The sequence below is a fragment of the Vanellus vanellus genome (assembly GCF_965231255.1).
Source record: "Vanellus vanellus genome assembly, chromosome: 3".
Taxonomy (NCBI): domain Eukaryota; kingdom Metazoa; phylum Chordata; class Aves; order Charadriiformes; family Charadriidae; genus Vanellus; species Vanellus vanellus.
In genome coordinates, this window is record NC_138907.1 from 126,523,079 (window position 1) to 126,543,650 (window position 20,572).

The 20,572-nt window shown below is 45.9% G+C and overlaps 1 protein-coding gene across 1 annotated transcript in view; it reads left to right on the top strand.

Moving 5' to 3' along the window:
- XKR6 (XK related 6) overlaps positions 1 to 14,778 on the top strand; it is a 210,490-nt gene extending 195,712 nt beyond the window's left edge. The window contains exon 3 of the mRNA XM_082480886.1: positions 12,767 to 14,778. Within this exon, the coding sequence (XP_082337012.1) occupies positions 12,767 to 13,731 (965 nt within the window). The 3' untranslated portion in view covers positions 13,732 to 14,778. The remainder of the gene's footprint in view (positions 1 to 12,766) is intronic.
- Positions 14,779 to 20,572: the final 5,794 nt, after the last annotated feature.

Genomic DNA, 20,572 nt, shown 5'->3' on the forward strand with positions numbered 1-20,572 from the left:
ATGGACGCTCATTCATGGGGGACATCCACCAGGCACGGCTCTTTCCCGGTCGCAGGAGCCCATATCTGAAATACCCTAAGGTGCAAACAGCCATTTGCAGTAGGGGAACGGATGCATGGTTCGATCTCAGCCTGTCCTTGGGGAAGGTGATGTTCATTAACCTGTTGAAGAGGCAGTCTTAAGTCTGTTTTGTATGCACATGAACTTCTGAGAAGGCAAAAAGATCCAGGAGAGACAAGCCAACCTGAGCATGACTTAACCGGTGGATGCTGGCATGTTATTGAGTTCTGGCCTGCTACACATCACTTAGACCTTTGCAGAGTGTACAAAGCATGGGAAGCAGAGGAAGAAACAGGTTCCTGCTGTTATGTTTGGAAATCAGTGTCCCTGGTGCCTTCAGCTACCCCACTGCGAGACGGCACCAGCTGCACCACATCCATTTTTGTCGCTTTGTCACTCCCCCTCACAAAAATGCTCTGCCAGACTCACTGTAGTGATGCCAGCCCTGTCTACTCTCCAGAAGTGTTGAGTGGCTCCTTCTTTTCAGGAGACCAGTCACCTCGCCTGCAATTATGCCAAGGCAATTCCATCAATGGCCCCCTACACAATAACAAAGATTTACAGACCGTGAGGTTAGCAAAGTCTGCGCTGCTGACACATCTCCTCTAAACACACTGAATGAAGACCTCTTACCTTGGCCAGGGAGTGTGAACAAAGTTGGATTTCCTTCCTTTTGCCCATCAGGTCAAAAGCATTCCCAGATCTGGGAGGAAGTTATTTCTCTAATGGCCTGCAAACTTTTTGTGTCCAGGCCAAACCATTAACCAGAGGTGGTTTGCAGGATCCATGTTTGGTGCTGTCACAGACTGTTTGAAACACTGCCTTGGTGTTGCCTCGTCTCCAAGGAACTGGCCGTGGGAGCTGTATTTATAGCGGGAAGTTCCTTCGCTAAGCCCTGGCAGAAGATGTTGCTTCCTCAATCTGGTGACAAGTCTGTTGGGTTTCATCTATGCTAATAAACTGAAACACATCAGAACATGAGCACAGCCGCCAGAGCTCGGTCATCCACGTGGTTCGGTTATCTTCACAATCCTTGGCAGAATTTTAGCCCACGGCAGCTAGCACCAGCCCAAACAATTTCCAGGCTTGGCTCAGGTGTTGGCACGGGCCAAGGATGATCCCAACCAGCAGTCTGGATTGGGCCACCCCGTTTTGGAGGCTGAGACAGAAGAATGACGTGGACGTAGCAGTCAACAGAATTAGGTTTTGCTCGGTTACTGATCTGCAGGCACAGGGTCCCAGGTTCCAAAGCTGCCCCAGACCCGTGCTAGGGAAAAAAGATTCTCATGGTTATGTTCAGAAGCGGACAGCAGAACTCCTAGGGCTTTACTTTCCGGTGCTGATGTGCTCCCCTATTTTTCAGAGTATTTTAGTCCCACCTGCAAGATTACAACATCCTTTCAACTGGTGCTAGGCAGATTCAAATTATTCTCTGTGGCTGCAGTTCTCATCTGAATTAAAAAAGAATGCCAGGATAAAGATGCTGTAACAAGTATCGAACATACTGTGTTAAAATGCAAGTATATTGTATGTGTTTGCGGAGCTGTGTTGTTTCGTGCCAACTGTCCCTACTCAGAACACAGAAATGGGTGGGGAAAGATTTTATTCTAAATCAAGCCATGTGTTGTTTTCCATAGCAAAGTTTTTGTTCCCCCATTTCAGTGCATTCTAGTAGTGTCATAAGGTGTGTTTCCCTTCTCAAGGTTCCTAGCAGTAGAGTTCAAATAGCATTGGGTCTGGAAAACCTCAGTATCGGAGACTCATTCTGATCTTTGCAGAGTGTGAATGGGGAGTGACTCTGCTGGAGTCTGTTATAAGATGTTCAATATACTCAAGAATCTGAGCAAAGAACTGGCTGCTAAAAGTTGTGTCTAAAGTGTCCTTCACAAAGACCCAGCTGTTGAATGTGCAGTACGATTTTTCCTCCAAGAGTAACTCTTCTTGGATTTTGCCGTCTTATTTTTCTTATTTTTCCCAGTTAAAGTAATCACATGTTTGGGTTTGTTTTTTTTTTTTCTGCTGTTCTCTGGGAAAGACTGTTTTAAATAGCAGATGGAAAAAAAAAACCTAGATCTCAGCAATCAACAAACACACAACACTGCACATCTAACCAAGAGGCTACAAGAGCAGCAAAGTCATACTTGGGCGTCTTTAGACCCCAGAGATTCGTTGTAGATCCATGCTAATGGTGGTGCTTAGTTCTCCATATGAACTATGGAGGTAGCTTAGGTTGACTTTTCTCCCATCTTAGGTCCCTGGTAAGATTTGGATGCCTCTGGGCCACGCTGATGGCCATGTAGATACAAGGCTCTGCTCAGGCTGCTCTGATTTCTGAACTGAGGTCAGAAGCAACTGAGCACAACAGAAACCAGAAAGTACACCAAGAAAAAGCGATGGAAGTCTATAGAGATGACTTGTACACTTCTCTGCTGGCTGTGTTCCTTTCAGGTTGAACCAGGTTTCTGTGATAGCCTCTACTGCCCCATAACATTGCCTACAAAGAGGGATTTTGCTCTGCATGCATAGATTTAAGACCTGTCCTTGGTGGAGATGTTGTCAGGACATCCTGATGGAGCATGTCAAGCGGGGTCTCTCAAGGAGCCTCAGATCCTCGTCTGTGGCTGTTGACTCGGGGATTCAGGTGGGGTTCTTTTTCAGTGTGATTCTGAGACAGCGGTTAAAGGCATTCAGATTAACAGGATTTAACTGAAGTCTTTATAATTACAGTGATGACTGTGCAGAGGGTATCTCACTCTGAACAGAGTGGCAATTCATACAGCCTTTGACAAAAATAGACACGTATACGAGATCTCACGCTCTATTGCCAAACAACCTAAACCGTGCCTAGAAAATCCTGGCTGCTGCTTCTCCCCCAGCACATTTCCACTGCAGCATTAGCCCAGGGGATTGGTACCTGTATGTGTGACATCAGAAGATGGAGATGAACATAGTTGTTGGTGCTGAGCATCTCTATGAACCTTGCTGCAGCCCTGTCCACATACAATTCAGCATGCCCCCTGGAGGATGCACCAGGGAAGGATGCACCAGGGCATTGTGGGAAGATCCCAAAGAGACATTGGCACTTGTGTAAGGTGGCCAGACTCCTCACTGCTGGGGGTGGGGATTATCAGGCTCCTCAAACCCCATTTTAAGTGATAACAGCAGCTATTCTAGTTGGAAACACCATCAAATGTAGCCCCACACCAACATCAAAAAACACCCTCAGTAAGATTAATGAGATTTCTGGTTTACTGCAAAAATCACAAAGGAAAGAACTGTTCTTATATTAACACCCCCAAATTAGCATCCACTGAAGTTTGGTTTTGGTCAGAGGGGGACAGTGAATTCTTTTATCTCTGTTTTCTTAACATTTAGGGGAAGTTTCAAAATGGAGGAGTGATTTCAAAATAAATAGCTACATGTCATAAATAATGCCATAACAATGTCACTTAAAAAGGGACTACAAAGGAAAGATTAGTCTTGTTGTGTGTCCCCCTTCACCTCTGCTCCATGACTGCCTCCAGCTTCTTTAGGACCGAAACTATTCACCAAACTCACCCCAGATTCCTGAGTGGTCTTAGACACCTTCATGTATAGCTCCCTCTGAAACGTGTGATTTCGAAGTTCATTTCCTTTAACTCCAATCAGAGACTCTGGTGGCTGGATGGACCTTCAGAAGAAGGCTTTTCTCCATAAGGCAGGGTTTGCCCATCTAGATCTAGTAATAGAGTCACGCTGGCATTTCCCTCAGAGATGGCTTGGAGAGCATAGCTGAGACAAGATTCCTAGAAGGATTAACTGCCAAACTAACATTTTTTTCTGGCATAAAGCTGTCTACACGTCTGTATTACCCCTTACCTAAGCTCTAGCTGCCATGCCTGGGCTCCCCTGATCTGTCTGGACACAGCAGCCACCGGGGCTCATTTACCCCGCCAAAAAGCCCAGCCTGGAAAATCTGATGAGAGGCTCCACCTCCAGGAGTTGAACCACAGGTCTTCCACATTATTTTTAAAAAGTGATGAATCGGATTATATGACCATGTTTGCGATAGGCAGAGGACCGCGCACAGGTTATGTCTACACCTGTAATGCAAATGGGGCCGGAGTCCAAGCACTGCACTCAAGTGTTCTGTTAATATGGTCCTTGGTATGGTTTTGGCCAACTAGCCCTTTCCCAAAGCTTTCCCAAGCATGGGAAAATGAGTTTACATAGGCCAGGGACCCTTCCCAAAAGGCAGATGGGATACAACTACTCTGGTTTGGAGTCCGAGAGAGTTTGATAGTATGGAGATGGCAGACTCTGCCAGCCAGGCTCAAGGTCAGCGAACAGCCCTGGCTCTGTTTCTGGTTCGCTAGTTTAGATGTCACCACAGTGACCCGGGTACTCTCAAGGCCTGGGTTCCCAGATGCCCTTCGCCTCTCTCCTGTTTTTTTTTTTTTAAGAGTCGTTATCTGGTGGTGAGCCACTATACAAGATCAGCGATCCCGGTTAGCTAGGTGAGGAGAGGCTTGTTAGAAGAGCTGTGTGCATGTAAGAACTGAGATTTCAGGTTCAGCTCAGCGCTGCCAGCAATGTTTCAGCTGTGGAGTGGATGTCAGCAGCTTTTTTGCCTACACAAGTAGGTAAAAACTGAGATACCTGCGGTCAGCATCTTATGAAAGGGGCAAGGCTATTATGGAAAGCAAATAGCGGACGTACATGCCTATGAGGGCTGTGTACATACGTGCCTGTTGAGATCAGCCTTCGTCTCATTGATGTAGCAGGGAGATACTGTCTTTCTGCTACCACTTTCTTGAGGATGGTGGTAGCTCTGGCCGTCTGTTCAGGGAAAGGCAACTTGAACGTGTCCTCTGACTGATCATGGCACCCTTCTGTCATCAGGCGGGTGCTGGGGGGATGTTTTGCCTGCTTGGCCTTCAGTGGTATAAAATCACTGTGTTGCGTCACTTGAATTTGCCCACGTTACGTTGGGTCTGTCAACTTCTGCTCTGCTGATGATGGCTATTCTGCTCATCTAGGGGCCGGGAACATGTTTCCCAGCCTTCCTTTCTGCTCTCCTTTCCTTGGTGGAACTCAGGGCTCTCCTCTGAGCTCTTGTGGGGATTTGGTGGATGCCAAACCACTGCTGCCTAGGGTACTTTTCATCTTACCCACTTCCCCTTGTTTGGTCGTTTCAGTTTGATCATCCACACTCCAGGTAGAGTCATTTCCAGAGGGCAGCTCATCCCATGTTGAGTTTCCTGAGAATCATTTCCAGAGGGCAACTCATCCCATGTCTCAGACAGCTCTGCTTTGGGTGGGATAAACACTGAGGCACATGATGCAAAGGAGATCTTCATTAAGAGCATTTTAAAACAGGGCAGAAGCTTTGCCAATCCTTACGTGATGGGTAATAGCCAACTTTTTCAACAGGAGATTTGACACTTCGTTGAGGGTATTTAAGGATAATCCAAAACAGAGGGCAAATTATCCCATTTCTGCTTGGCCTTGGGAGCCTGGTGCCTCCCGCAGAAGGATCAGTCGCTGGCTTGCATCCAGGAGAAGATGCAAGACTGAATGGCCCCAGGGCCTGAGCCAGTTTGGCAGCTCCCAAGTTCACAGAGGAGATGAATAGGAGGAGACATGACAGAAGCAGCTGAGATAATGAGAGCACAGATCAGATGAATGTGGCCGGTCACCTCTTCTAGCAGTAGAGAAAAGGGGCATTTGGGAGAACTGAAAGGCAGCAGGATGAAAGGGGAGAAAAGCAAGTCCTTTTGAAACACAATCTGTAGTGAACCTGTGGACCTCAGTTCCTCAAGGCAGTGCTGAGGCAAAGGCTGGAGGGGAACTAAAAAGAGATCCAGTGTTTCTGGGGTCAGTGAGGACATCTTAATTGAACAGTAAGAAAAGGTTTTAGGAAGTATTCACATTTCAGGACATGAGCCAGCCTTTAACTGGCAAAGGGTGGGAGGGCAGCTCTCCATGTGAGCAAGCTGTTCTGAAGTTGCCTTTCTATGGACTTTCTCACTCTCAGAATAAAAGGTTTGGGAACATGGATGTTCCTCTGGTCTGATGTGGAAGAACCCTCCATGCGTTAGCTTGGACACGGACAGTCCTGTATAGAAACTCAAAGCAAGTCTTGGGTCAGGAAGTCCCAGCGGGATTCAGTAGTAGAAGACCCTCTTCTTGTTGTCCAGATCTACTTGGAGATTGGTCCCTGAATTGAGTTACTTACCTTTGCTTCTCCCCTTTCCCAAGCAGTCACCAGCAGTCGTCTATTTCTTATGAACTGGTGAGGCTGTGTCCTGTGGGAGTCAGGTCCTGGGGAGAACGGGGCTGCGTATGCTCCTTGGAGGAAGGTCTCAGAAGATATCCCTAGCAAAGGAGCAGATGCTGAGGATTTGAAACTCACCCTTTGCCCAACGAAATCAAAACATTTTTCATGAGAAAAGAGCGAAGGACAGGACACCGCTGTAACATCTCTTCCCAGTGTCAGGCTCTGGTTTTTCATCCCTGGTCACTCCAGCTCTCAGTAGAGTACAGAGGTGTCACACAGATGTGGGCAGGCCATTCCCGGGTCAGACCGGTAAGTGATGTTCACCGTAAGTAGAATAGTACCCTATCTGCCATAATGGAGTGGTGGCACACTGGAGAAACTGGTTAAGGAAGTGTCCTGAAGTCCTATGAGGAAAATGAATGGCAAAACGTTCCTCCATGTTCAAAGTGAAAAACAAAGAGGGAGAACAAAGGAAAGAAGAAGAAGTCATTCCCTCTCCCAAAAGGAAAGAAAAAAGAAAGATCAAGCGTCAAACTCCAGCAGGAACAAATGAAAATCAGAGCCGGGGTCTGATTCTGACCCCTTTTACTCCGGTGCAAATAAATAAAAACAGATTAAAAAGCAAGGGGGAGCAACTTCCAGGCAACGTTATTGCCACAGCAGAATCTGTCTCCATCTCTTTTGTATATAAACGCACTTTCACTCCGTGTGCATCAAAACGAAAACCCGTTCCTAGATTGGCACTGAGCTTCAGGGAGGAACATGCCACCCAAAGGGGAAAACATGATAACAGGTTTCACCGCACAGAGACCTGAGCAGGCAGCGAGTGATGGGGAGGAACCGAGACGTGGCACTTGGCATTAAGCAAGCGCTGGCCGCGCACAGGGGTTGACGGAAGGTTTCGTGTCGCACTGAATATTTCCTGTCCGGCTCACCCGGGAGAAATGTTGGTATCTTCCCATTTCGTTTTAGTAGAGTCTTCAGGAGAGTTAATGTCAAAAAAGAAATAGAGCACCGCTTAGGCATCGTTTTCAGCTTTAAAGGGACAGGCACCACAGTAAATACTTAGGGAATATGCTGCAGTGAGTGCGTTCAAATTACTTACAGCCTGTACAACCTGCAGCTGGATTCGTGATGAAAACGGTACGTGCCCCTAGTGAAAAACCTCTCCCCTCAGCTGAACAGCACTGCAAGAAAGGGAAAAACGGATATATTGTTCATTTTAAATATTCATTTTTGTGTGTGTGTGTGATTTGTCTGCAGCTTTTATTAGACTTGTTGTAAAACCACGCGTAAATGCGTAGCACGAATGGGCCAGATAGACTGGGATGGCTTTCCATGCACTGTTTTTATTCCTGCACGTATACGGGCTTTAAAAACAGCAATGGCAATTTAAGGGGAGTCATTGTTTTGAGTCTGTCTTGTGGATGCGGATTTTTCAAAGACCCTCATTATATTTCTGAGATGGCCTTTTCTTTTTCTGAGCCATCAGTAGGAACTAGAGGATGAAAACCGAAACAGGCTGAAATTCAGCCGGCCCCTGCGAGCTTCAGCAAGGCTTCAGGAGCTTCGCGTGGGCTCAGGGTGGTTCATGCTCCTCTCCTCTGGTGTCAGACCGTTACCTGCATTGTACTCTAGTCCTCTCATGTTTTCGTGATCCCAAGCGATGGCTCTTCTTTCCCCTTCTCAGACACTCTATTCCTTGGTCCAACTCTCTTCTCAGAAAGTTTCACCTTTTATGTAGCTGCCTTATCTCCTACTGCTTTCTCATTTCTCTTCGCCGATTACCGTTGCTTAGTCTCCGTGCCACGTGTGTTTACCACTGAGGACTGTTCATTAGCTCCCCCCGAAAAAGGCAGAATTACTAAGGCAAGAAGTCAGCGTCAAGGCAGTTCAAGATGATGGGCCAGCTCAGCTCCAGATTCAGACACCTAAACAAAGGCGTTTCCAATGGTGGTGTCTCCACGTGATGGGGGTGCCCAAGCTTCCCTTGCATTCAGTGGAGATGTAGGCAATACAACCACGGCGTCTAAAAGGCGATTTTTGTACAGCATGGCTGCGCTGGCCGTAATGACTACAGAAACAATTTGATTGACTTTTGCCTGGTGTCATCTGAGATGCCCTGAGTACCCTGCCTCCCTCCAGCCCCCAGCTCAAAAATGTTCTTGTCTTCTGTATGCAAGCTTGTCACATCTGCCAGCTCCACGTGGAGGTCTGGGATATCCTAGAGCATCTCAAATGTTGCCGGATTCCCATCTGTGGTGGTTGCAGTAAGTCTTGATTCTCCATTGAGTAAAGTAAGAGACATCACTCACCCACAGACACCCCGAGGTGAATCTCTACAGTAGGAGCTGAGTCCTGTCTGAAATGCCTTGGCAAGGTGCACTGTGGTGTGAGGGAGGTCTATTCCCTGCTATAGCGTGGGTTTTATATGAGACCTTGGATAAATCCTTCAAATCTCAGTGCTTCTTCTGTCAAATGGGGACATTAAAGAGCTCTCCCTCACCGTGCTGAATGTATGTTAGGAGATGTCTCACCGTACGGACTTCAGGACACATTACTAAAAGGACCTGGGGAGCTAATTCTTGTGATGTGTCATTCAAAACACATGGGCTTGAGTCCTCAATGATGCTGACTACGGCCTGTGAGTCACTGGTTGCTTCCTCGCAGGTGACAGGAGGAGTCCAAGGGCTGTTGCACAGCCTGATACAGAGAGTTTGAAGATAACCCCAGTCAATGCCACTCTGACTTGTTACGGGCAGGTGGGATGCAGATCCCACAGATGCAGCCATGCTTCCAGCCCCACGGTAGATGATGTCCACATGTGAGTGCCCACACAGATGTGTCAGTATATGGTGGGTATTTTCCACTCCCAAGACTAAGCACAGAGTGGGAGGAGTGGGAGTGGGTTTATTGAAGTGACTTCAGTTTTAAACCAGCCCCAACCCTTTGATAAACAAACCTTGGAAGGGAGTTGAAACCCACTCATGCCAGATGAAGGTGCGTCAGTCACCATGTGCAAAAGTCAAAATCCAAATAAAAAAGTACTTCCCATGTGATCCAACTTATCAGGACTTTTTGTCCTAGTTATAATTGGAGAGCTCTCTATAGTTGCTTAGAAATAAGGCCTGGAGAAGTGGTAAAGAAGGGGAAAACTTATCCCACGATCTGTGAGAACTGTACATTGTATGAAGATTTCACAGGCTGGAAGGAACAGAGAAAGATGGGAATAAGAAACTCATGGTCAAGATGACAAAAGCCAAGGTGTGCTTTGTCATTTAGCTCTGTATGAAATATCCAGGGAATAATTTCTGTGGCAACACAGTAAGTACTGCAGAAATCTTCATGTTGCTCCATGGTACCTGTTGACGTCCACCTACTGATCGCACCCCCCTGACGCCCAGGTTCAGATTCCTGCTCATCACTAGGATGCCAAAATTCGCATTCGCCACGGAGTTGTGAATTTTTAAACGAAGGCAGGAATATGTCACAATGTCTAGAGATACTTCATCCCCCCTTTTCCTCAGATCTCAGTGCAAATGAGGAGGCAACGAACTGTTTTGCAAGGGTAGGACTCATCCCGCCTGACTGCTGGTGTTCTCAAGTCCCCGCACTCCCCTGTCAAGGGATGGAGACAGACACTTTGGGAGCGTGAGTCAACCCCACCACCACCACCTTGTCCCACACGTGGATCTTAGGACAGGGTGAATCACTTTCTGGGGGTGTCTGCCTCTCTCTGTTGACTCAAGGAGACGTTCAGATGACTATCAGCAGGCATGGTACCGTGCAATGCGAGTGACTCAACGCACGTACTCTCAGCCAGCCCTGTGCAATTTACAGCAAAGGCTGTGATTAGTGTAGGCTTCTGCACTGCAAACGTTACGGTGGGAAAAAGCCTTTATGTGTATACTGGGCTTTTGTTTCTGGTGTGTTTTATTCCCCTCTCCGTTCTAGAATAAATGAACCCAACAGAAACATTTTTAAGCCAGTGTGACACATCTGTCTCTTGCGGATTGGCGCTGCTTGAGTTTCAGTATACAGGTACATCTAATGCCGTACAAGTTTCTAGTATAACAGCACTAAAATAAGGCAATACATGACTTTTTCTTTCTGCTAATCATGGGAAGTTTTTTAACTGAAATAGCTAGAAGATACGGCAACAAACAGTACTTATACGCGTAGCATCACTTCCCTTAAGAACTGTGGGGTATTGCTCAGCCTTCCAAGACCGCTACGTCTACCAAGAATGTAATACATCTGGTAGGTTAAAAATAAATCTAATCTACAGCTGTTTGGGGCTGAGGCTGTTCACTTTCAGAAGTTTCCATCCATTAGAGTCCCCAAGTCGTACATGCAAGTGTTTGCTATTGAGGACTTAGAACTTGGGGAAAATTGTGTTTTTTCTTAATGATGGTGGCCTAACACTTCCCTCTTTGATAAGGCCATTGATCTTACTGGTTTGTGGTTTGTTGCTTTTTAAAATTCAGTCTGGAATGCGAATGCACATGTGAGCCCGAAGGAAAGGTATTGTGAGAGAGACTTGAGAGCTGGTGGAAAGGCGTAGTTTTGTCGGAAATGCAGGCTGGGCGAATTTCAATGAGGGGCAGAGATGGAGGTCTGCCGTCCTTCCTGGCCACCTTCTCCAGCACCTCTCCTCCAGACATAGCTAGGCTGGAAGGGGGGAAATCTAACCCCACCGCACGGTGGGGTGGGCTCCTCAAAAAGAAGAAGATAAAGTCTCTAGAGTGAGGTCTGAAGAGCCAGCGGATCTTCCTTCCATCCCAGTGGGAGCCGGGTGTCCCTGTGGTCAGAGGGAAAAGTGAGAAGGAAACAGAAGAAGAAGAAATTTAGGGGTTTCAGACATTTTAGCTTTTTAACCCTGAGCAGCTGCAGCAAGCTGCTCCTTGGGTTTTCTTAAAGTAGTAAAAGCAAAATAGAGCTGGACTTGTTTTCTGGTACATCACACATCAGAGATGGAGGGGCGTTTGTTATTGTTTCTTGTGCTTGAAACCATTGGCATTTTTCCTTTAGATTTTATAGGTGATGCTCCCGGAGAAATCTTTGGCAAAGGCCCAATCAAAGTATAGCTACCAAATTATTTAGCTTCCCCAACATGGGTCTTAGTCCATCACCTCTTCCCTCACCTGCAGAGCCATTGTCCAGTGAGCAGCAGTGGGAGCGAAGGAATGAGATGCCAGTGGCCTTTTCTTTTCCCGGGAATGTGTCAATTAATTTTTGTTATGACGCTTTGCTCAATGAGTTGTTCGATTTACCTTTGCGATAATCAACGGTATTGTATTTTTAAAAGCTCCTGAAGTGTGACGGGGCACTCTTTTATCCGTTGGAGGAAATAAATAGTTTAAGTGTTGGTTGTGATGGGGAATAAGATGAGGCCCCTTTGGAATATCATGGGGTGCCCGCCCCATGCCAGGGCGCAGGGGGATGAGTTGGGAACTGAGGGTGACGCCAGGGCAGGCGATGCCCTCGCTGAGGGGAGCAGTGCCTCAGGGTCTGAGTGCACCGGGCAGAGCTGCGTGATGGTAACGGCTCCCTCAGCAGTCCCAGACAAGGCAAGGGGGTGGACTAGATCCAAGGTCCCTCCAGGGAGTCCCACCAGACACAGAATGAGACAGGGCTGGAGATGGGGCTGGAGACATGACTGCCACTTGGGTTTGCCACTTGGGTGGATCTGTGGTCCACCCAGGAGACAAGGCTGGAGATAAGCTACTTGCCGTATAGATCTTCAGTCCATCCTGGAACCGGGGCAGGGGAGTTGCTGGAGGGATCAGATTCTTTGTTTTGGGACCGTTTGAGGGTATTGAAGAGTCTTGATGTTCCCCATATTTTATATTCATCTGCGTGGGACCACAGGGTGACAAGAAAACGGACCAACTGCCTATTATTCCCAAAGGCAAATGCAAATGGGGATTCCTGATTAAGGCAGAATCAAGTGAAAGTCAATGTGAATGTTGCTTGTATGAAAGAATTTTAGAATAAAAAAGATCCATGTAGTTACAAGGAATATAGATGCCCTGCTCTTGCGATGGTGATCTCGAAGATAGACCCCTTTCTACAGAAAGTACCCTTCACAGTTGGGCTGCAGTGTTTAGATGGGATCTGGATTTCAAATTCTCAAATATGGATCTAATAAGGATGAGGACAGAGGCTGTTCCCTGTAAGAAGAGAAGAGCTGGGGTGGGGTGGCAGAGCCAACGGCTCATGAAGATGAGCATAATGTGCTGTGTCAGAGAACTCCTGAATACAGGATTGTTTCCAATTCCCATACTGATATTTCTGTATTTCTCTCCTCTAGACTGTAAGGACAACCTGACGTGAGTTGAACCTTTGGGCTGCTGAGCCTGCCCCAGATGCAATAATTTAGTGAGCAGATGATGTTTTCAACCAAACCTCCTGTCTAACTCAGTGGATCTGTGTGTCTTCCGGCAGGTGTGTCCTCTGTGGCCTCCCTGATGTCCCTGGCTTGGGTGCTAGCCTCCTATCACAAGCTTCTTCGGGACTCTAGGGACGACAAGAAGAGTATGAGCTACAGAGGGGCCCTCATCCATGTCTTCTGGCGCCTCTTCACCATCTCATCCCGAGTTATTTCTTTTGCTCTCTTTGCTTCCATCTTCCAGCTCTACTTTGGGATCTTTGTAGTGGTCCATTGGTGTGCCATGGCTTTCTGGATCATCCATGGTGGGACAGATTTCTGCATGTCTAAGTGGGAGGAGATCCTCTTCAACATGGTGGTAGGGATTGTGTACATTTTCTGCTGGTTTAATGTCAAGGAAGGGCGGACTCGATACAGAATGTTTGCGTATTACACGGTAGTCCTGACGGAGAACGCTGCCTTGACGCTCCTTTGGTATTTTTACAGAGATCCTGACACTACTGACTCATATGCCGTGCCAGCACTGTGTTGTGTCTTTCTTAGCTTTGCTGCTGGGATAGCTTTGATGCTGTTATATTATGGTGTGCTGCATCCCATGGGGCCAAGAGCTAAGATCTTTGCCAGCTCCTGTTGCGCCGAGCTGCTCTGGGGCATTCCTTTGCCCCCCGATGTTGAGCCCATGGCACCCCAAACCCCTGGGTACCGGGGGGCCCAGGCTACGCCCACCAGAGCGGTCACGGAGCAACAGGAGGAACTCACAGCTGACACTTGCTTGCCCGTTTTCCAGGTGAGAGCAATGGTACCATCTACTCCATCTGGGCGACCCTACCCCCCAGAGGGGCCTCTCATTAAGATTGACATCCCAAGAAAAAGATATCCGGCATGGGATGCTCATTTTGTAGACAGGAGGTTAAGAAGAACTATCAACATCCTCCAGTATGTCACCCCCACAGCTGTAGGTATTAGGTATAGAGATGGACCTCTCTTATATGAGTTGCTACAATATGAATCTTCACTTTAAAAGCTCCTTAAAGCAAAAGTAAAAGAGGGGACCTTATTTTTGTTTACGGTAAACACAGATCATGAAACAAACACAAACCTTCAGATAAGCTTTCTTTCTGGTTGCTGTATGTATAAAAAGAAAAAAAAAAAAGATATTCTCTATGTTTTGTAAGTAAAAACAAAAAGAAAAACTTTTCTTTTGTTTTTTACACACAAGAAACAGTATTTCAACTTCCACACCTAGGATTCACAGGTGGAGAAGGAGGCATCTCCACATCAGTTTTATACCGTACACCAAGTGTAGAACATTATTTATGGGATTGGTGCTGATTGAAAAATAAAAAAAACAAACAAACAAACCTACAACTGCCTTATGCCCTTAGGTGCTGAGTTTCATTAAGTACTGTCACCTTTCTCATGCAAAACTCTTTGACGATTATATGCCAGGAAAAAAAAAAACAAACAAACAAAACAACCAACTGAAATACAAACCTTAAAATTAAAAAAAAAAAAAAAGAAAATAAAATTAAAAAATGAACAACAACAACAAAAAGAGAGAAATGTATGAAAAACAATCTTGTCGCTCTTATTGGATTTAGCAGAAAAAAAAAAACCCAAATGTCTAAAGACGAGAAAGCAAAGCCGAGACACCCCCCATGGAGTTTGATTTTTCCCAACAGCTGAAAGACAAAATCAGGTCTGTAACTCAATTTGGCAACGCGTTTATAACGCCATTTGGCCAAGCCGGCGAGACTTGACCAAGTCGGGTTATAAACGCCATCCCACCGCCTAACGGCTTTCCTCGTGCGAAGGGGCCACACGCGCCGGCCGCTTCGCACCAGATTAATATGGTAATACAGTATCTGATCTTGTTTCGAACAATTGCACACGCTAAAGCGCCACTGTCCTCAGTGGAGTAAATAACAACCGTCTGAGCCCAGAATAAGGCCCGCCACCGTGATTTCTGGAAAGTAAGAAATCCGCAAACGTCGAAATTGTATACCAAAAACCATTATACTAAAGTACATTTACGCATATCTAATAACTCTTTCAGTAATAATAAAACTCAGCATAGTAGCAAAAAGCGAGTCAATTTAAAGGCACAATACTTGATCAGTGACTGGCAAAATAATTTGACCTACTGTATCATTTTAAGGCTGTGAAAGGCATACATGTATTATTTGTAATCTCGTGTAAGATCTCATGTCTCATTCGGTGCGAGCCTTAAAGTGATTGTAAAGCATCCTTCGTTCCATTTTGGGGTTTTGGGGTTTTGATTTTTGTTTTGTTTTGTTTTGTTTTTAAGGAAAACAAAACATGAAAATCGGGATACAAAAAAAAAAAAAAAGCAAACAAACAACAACAAAACAACCAACAAACTTCTTCAAACGGTAATAACCTGTAAACTGACTCACGTCTTGAGATGATTTGGTGCTTTGTATTTTTGTTGATGTTGTTGTTGTGATTTAGCTGAGAATTCTTCAACTCGGTACATGTGGGGAACTGCTGATAAAAACTGTCTCGTGTCACCCTCTACTGTAAGTACATGGCGAGAAACACCACCAGAGGAAATTCAAGAGCGTAGCCAGAGCATCGTGGTTTAGCTTAGCCTTCTCACCGCAAGGAGATGCTGCCACCTCCGATGATGGCAAAGCCTAGACGGTCACCTGCCGAGGGTTGTGTGGTTGTCTTGACATTTCCAAATAACCCGCTCGGTGTCTGAACATTCACATCTCTCAAATTCTGTTTCTGTGCTGGAATCTCTTGTTTCGAGTTAAATCACGGGTTTGCGTCTTAGTGAACACCCTTTTCCTTTTCGAGAGTATTGCTCCTTTAAAGGAATATTCCCGTTTCAGGGCATCTTTTCAATCCCACCATCCCTCTACTTGGGAGGGGAAAAAAAAAAAAACAACAACAACATGAGATATTTTTAAGTGAATGCTGTAGTATTTTCTGTGTGCAATTGCAATTTTTTATTCCAGAAATACTGTAACTGTCTAGGGTGCAAAACTCCCATGCTGACCTATTCTGAAAAGAAGATCAGCATGGGGGGGGATATTTTTTAATTATTATTATGATTTTTCTTTTTAATTTGAGGAATCGGTTGGTTTTTTTAATTATAATAGTATTTAAAGAAACTAGTACCAATTTTATATAACAGTTTAAAGAAGCTGAATGCTTTCTTCGCCTGAATATACCTGAAGAGAAACATTTTTTTCAATCAGTGATCCTTTGCAGTGTTCTGAGAAAATGTTGGGGTTTCTTCAGTTGTTTCATTTTGTTTTGTAAAGAAAACTTTTAACTGGAGTCTGTCCCTTTTAAGGAGGGAAGGACTCATTCACGCCAAACTATAGACACACGGCAAAGTTTAAAAGAAGCCAAATTGTCACTGGTACTGTAATTCCCAGTCAAACTCCATTTCAGGCAAATGTTTCTGGGCTCTGATTACAACTGATATGATGGTCACATTTTCACGCAAAGGGAGGGATTTTGTCTTGTCATTCCCTATCTAAATTCCCAGTCCCTCATTCACTGTGCACATAAATATATATATATATACACACACATATATATATTTGCAAAAAGCTTTCATTTCCCTCCTCCGTTGTCTGTGTCCCATAACTAGTCCCTTCTCAAGTGTCCTACTAACATTTCACCCTGTTTCTTCCCTAACCAGTATGCCGCCTCCACAAAAAGAGGTAATTTGTGAAGTGAACTTGCTGTCCCCAGCTACTGGGTCATAAAAACACAGAGGTGCCCATCCTCCAGCAACAGGACTTTCTTTTGACTTCCCTTTAATACTAGTGTAGATTTACTCTGATCCAGTTCCCTGAGACTCACGCCCTGTGTGAAGACTCTCCTCGGTCCTTCCGTGAAGACCTTTCTTCTACACATCTGCATTTCACTGGCATAAGCATGAGAAAGGAATGGATGACAAACGACCCTTCTGTTCCTCTGGGACCTTTCCTCCAAGTGATAATATCCTCATTTCCGAAAGCACCAAGAGAAGGTCCCCCTCCCTGAACCTGTCAACCTTGAGGTCTGGTTTGGAGATGTGATCCCACTCTCTTGGCCCCACTGAACAGCCGGACCCTGCCGCTTCGCACCAGGACAGTGAAATGAGTCAACGAGCCGAGGCACACTCATCAGGAGTCAGGGAGGAGACCCTTCAGTGTTGCCTCTCATGAGCATCTGCAGCCTGCCTTCCCTCAGGAACAGGACCCTTGCTCCAGACCGCCACACCAACAGCCGTCCTCTCCGTCCCGTTACGGGAGCGGAGGGGCAAAACACTCTAGAAGTGACCTTACCTCTCAATACAGTGCTAATTTCTCACAACCAAACCAGCTTGACTAAGGGCTTGACACACCCCTGCTCCGAAGTCCTCCTTCGTGGCTCGTAGTATGGATAACAATGAAGGCAGGTACCTCCACTGCGTGTTAAAACTGTTTCATTGCGCTTAGTTGCATAAACTTTCTGCCTCTGCTATTAGTCCTTTCTTTGAATGATATCCACTGGCATCTTGATTTAGCAAGATTTCCAGTGAGAGCCTGTGTCAACCCCGAAGAACTATTTCTCTTTGAAGGACTTCATTACAGCCTTAACCTAAAGCACGGGCTCTACTACTACACCCAACGAGTTCATGGTGGACAGTTTGGTGTGGTGACCATTTCCTCTTGGGATTATCTGTGATCTTGTTGCCAAACAGCGCCTTCTGCCAAGCCAAAAGCTCGGGGAGGAAAATTATCCCCAGCTCTTTATTGGTACTAATCCCAACACTAAGAGTCTAGTCCTCACCTCCTGGGTGTTTTGTTTTTTTTCCCAGCATCTCTTTGATTTTTTTGGTGTGCGCTTTGGCAGAATGGTCAGTGATGGTTTTGATTTCACTTGGGTTTTAAGGCCTCAGATTCTCACTGGTAGCTTAGTTATACCATGTTCCACCTTCTTGCCAAAAGATACTGCATGAAGGGTCTTTCAAACCGTCATGGAGAAGGCTGAGTCCGTATTTACTCACATCCCAAGATCAGTGGGCGACTCCTCTGGCACATTTGTGAGGCTGGATTCACCCTGGGATCATCTAAACCAGCCAACTGTACCACTCCAGGACCAAGCCAGGGCACGAGGGCTCCACCATCCCCACCGTTATATTGTTCGAACCTTCCCTGGCATGGTTTTCACCGACTCCCATGAGCCCTGGGCTTGGGCACAGCTTGCACAGGCGTTGACGCTGGCCAGAGACCATCCCCAATGGGCAGTTTGGATGCAGCCGCTCTGCATTGGGGGTGAAAGAGCTTAGTAGTGCGGATGTGGCCAGCACTTGTCAGTTGGCTTCGTGGCCAGAATGGATCCTGGCAGCGCTTAGTTTACTAATAAAGATGTAAGTGCATGCCACAGACCAGGATTCAGGACTTGGTGGAGGACATCAGCTCCGATCTGGCATTTTTCTGTTCTCTGCCTGATTCGATGGGCAAGGCATTTTGCGGTTCACTTTGTTCTTTTTGCTGAGGTTATTTTGCCAACAGCATCACTTTTATGGTGCTGATGTCGACCCATCCATCTACCCCTCCACCCATGTCAGATGCCTGGCTTGCTTAGTGTGATAGTGTTGTACATCTCCAGGCAGCTAATTTGGAGACAGGAATGATTCAGACCAGACCAAATTGACGATGGAAATACAGGAATTGCAAGGTCCCTGCCCATGCCCTCGTCACGCTTTGCCACCCACACAAGGCATTTTTCATCCGCAGCTTATCCAACCTGAACTGCAGAAGAGGAGCCAATGTTGTGTAATTACCGGTGGGAAGTGCAAGCGAGCCACCGATTTCAAGTGTAAATATATATATTTTCAGTGTTTTGGATTGGAGCTAATTGTCTGCTTCATCCTGCCCTTCCCTGCACCTGCCAAAAGTCAGTAGTCATTTGCATGTATTTTTATTTAAAGCTGACTAGATGAAACAGGGCAAAATTAATTTCAAGCTTCAGTCAGTGGTCTGCTGAAACCTGGCTGATGCTGCTCACGAGGGGAGCGTTGCTATTGACTTTCAGAGAGCAATCGTCCCGTGCTCTTCAGGTGCATTTTTGGTAGGCCCAAGGTTCACTTCACAATTTATCCCTGCACCCTGTCCCTCCGCAGAAACGCATGACACACCCGTCACCCACATACCCGCAGCATGACTAAACCTCCTGAAGAAAATGTGGTCCGAGGTTCGTCCAGCGTGATTTCGTTGAAGCTCAGAGGTGCTTTGAAAAGGAAAACTTACTACTGTGCATTTGCAAAACCTTTTAGTGCCTGCTCGCTGGGCAGCTCGGGCAAGAGACAATTTGGGAGCTGCCGGAGTCAGCGGAAAATTGTGGAGACAGGCTTTTCTGGGATCTTTTCTTCTTTTACTGGGTTAGCTTTTCTCTGGATTCTGTTCAGATCGAATGTGGTCATGCAAAAAAAAAAAAAAAAAACCAACAACAAAAACCCAAAAAAAAAAAAAAAACAAAAACCCAAACAAAACCCGGAAAACAAAAACCCAAATAACCACAACAAAATAAGGTCTATACCAATCCCCATAGCAGCCAAGGTAGCTGATGTTAGATGGTAGGGATGATGTGAACTCCGTTGCGTGCCCTTTGCTTGCTGAAGCTTGCATGTTGTTATTTTGGCAGCGGTCTAAAGCCCTGGGCCTTTGGGGATGGTAGTTTCCCAGGGTTATGATTGCTGTTTTTCTTTTTCCTTGGAGCTCAGGTGTATTCTGGTGCAGAGAATCTCAGCCTGGTTTGAACAAGAAGATTTGAGGCTATCCCAAATAGACGTGGGCAAACCTTTCACTGTGTGCAGAACGCATTTCCAGACCTTTGGGTACCGCTAGAGGTTGTTGCAATCCACTTATTTCTCCATGAGCACGTTCAGAATCGCTTCATTGCTCTGCTGTGTTTGAACTTGGGAATTAACGGTGTGGTGACTCTTTTCTGTCGAGGTGTGATGTGAAGAAAGGTAGGAGCCTTCCTGCTGCGCGAGATACTGCCTGTGTTGAACCCTTGTTCCTTACTTGAAGCTCAGACAGTAGAATAATGAGAAAAACGAGAAAATGAGATGACAGAGAGCTGCATATGTTCCATTGGCTCTTCACTGATGAGGAGGAAGGCAATTGGTGACAATTAAAATAAATCTGCCTGAACCATCTGGACCTTAATGTGTATTCAGACCTGCACACGACCCAATTGGAAAGTGAAGTTGTTGATAAAATGATGTGGACTATCATTCCCTGATGTATATTAATTAAAAAAAAAAACAAAAACAAAAAACAACAACAACAAAAAAAAAACCCAACAACAAACAAAAAAAAACAACAAAAAAACCCAACCCACAACAAAACAAAGCATTGCAAGCAGACAAAAATGATTTGAGAACCTAAACTTTACTTCCCCCCACCACCACCACCACCTTTGGGACACATGCAGCAAGGCAACTGTTTGAAAACCAGGCACGTTGTAATACGCGGAGTTATTTGGATTTGTGCACTGCTGGGTTTGTCAGATGGTCTTTTACAGCGAGCGTAGATAGTGGCCACGGTCTAAAACTCATTGCAGATTTCTGGGTGACAGTACTCCTGGGTTTCGACCCCAGCTCTGCCACGAAGTTGCTGTGTAACCTTGGGCAAGTGATTTAACCTTTCTGTGCCTACAGTTTACCCATCTGTACATGGGTATAATAATATTTACCTACCTCACAGGGGTGTTGTGAGGCTTAAGTAAATGCGTGTGAGACGTGCCGGAAGTGCGCCGTTAAAAAAAAAAGAAAAAAAAAAAAAAATTCATTCTTGCTGGGTTTGTGCTGTTATCGGGAATGAGCAGAAAAGGGGTTTGCTACCACA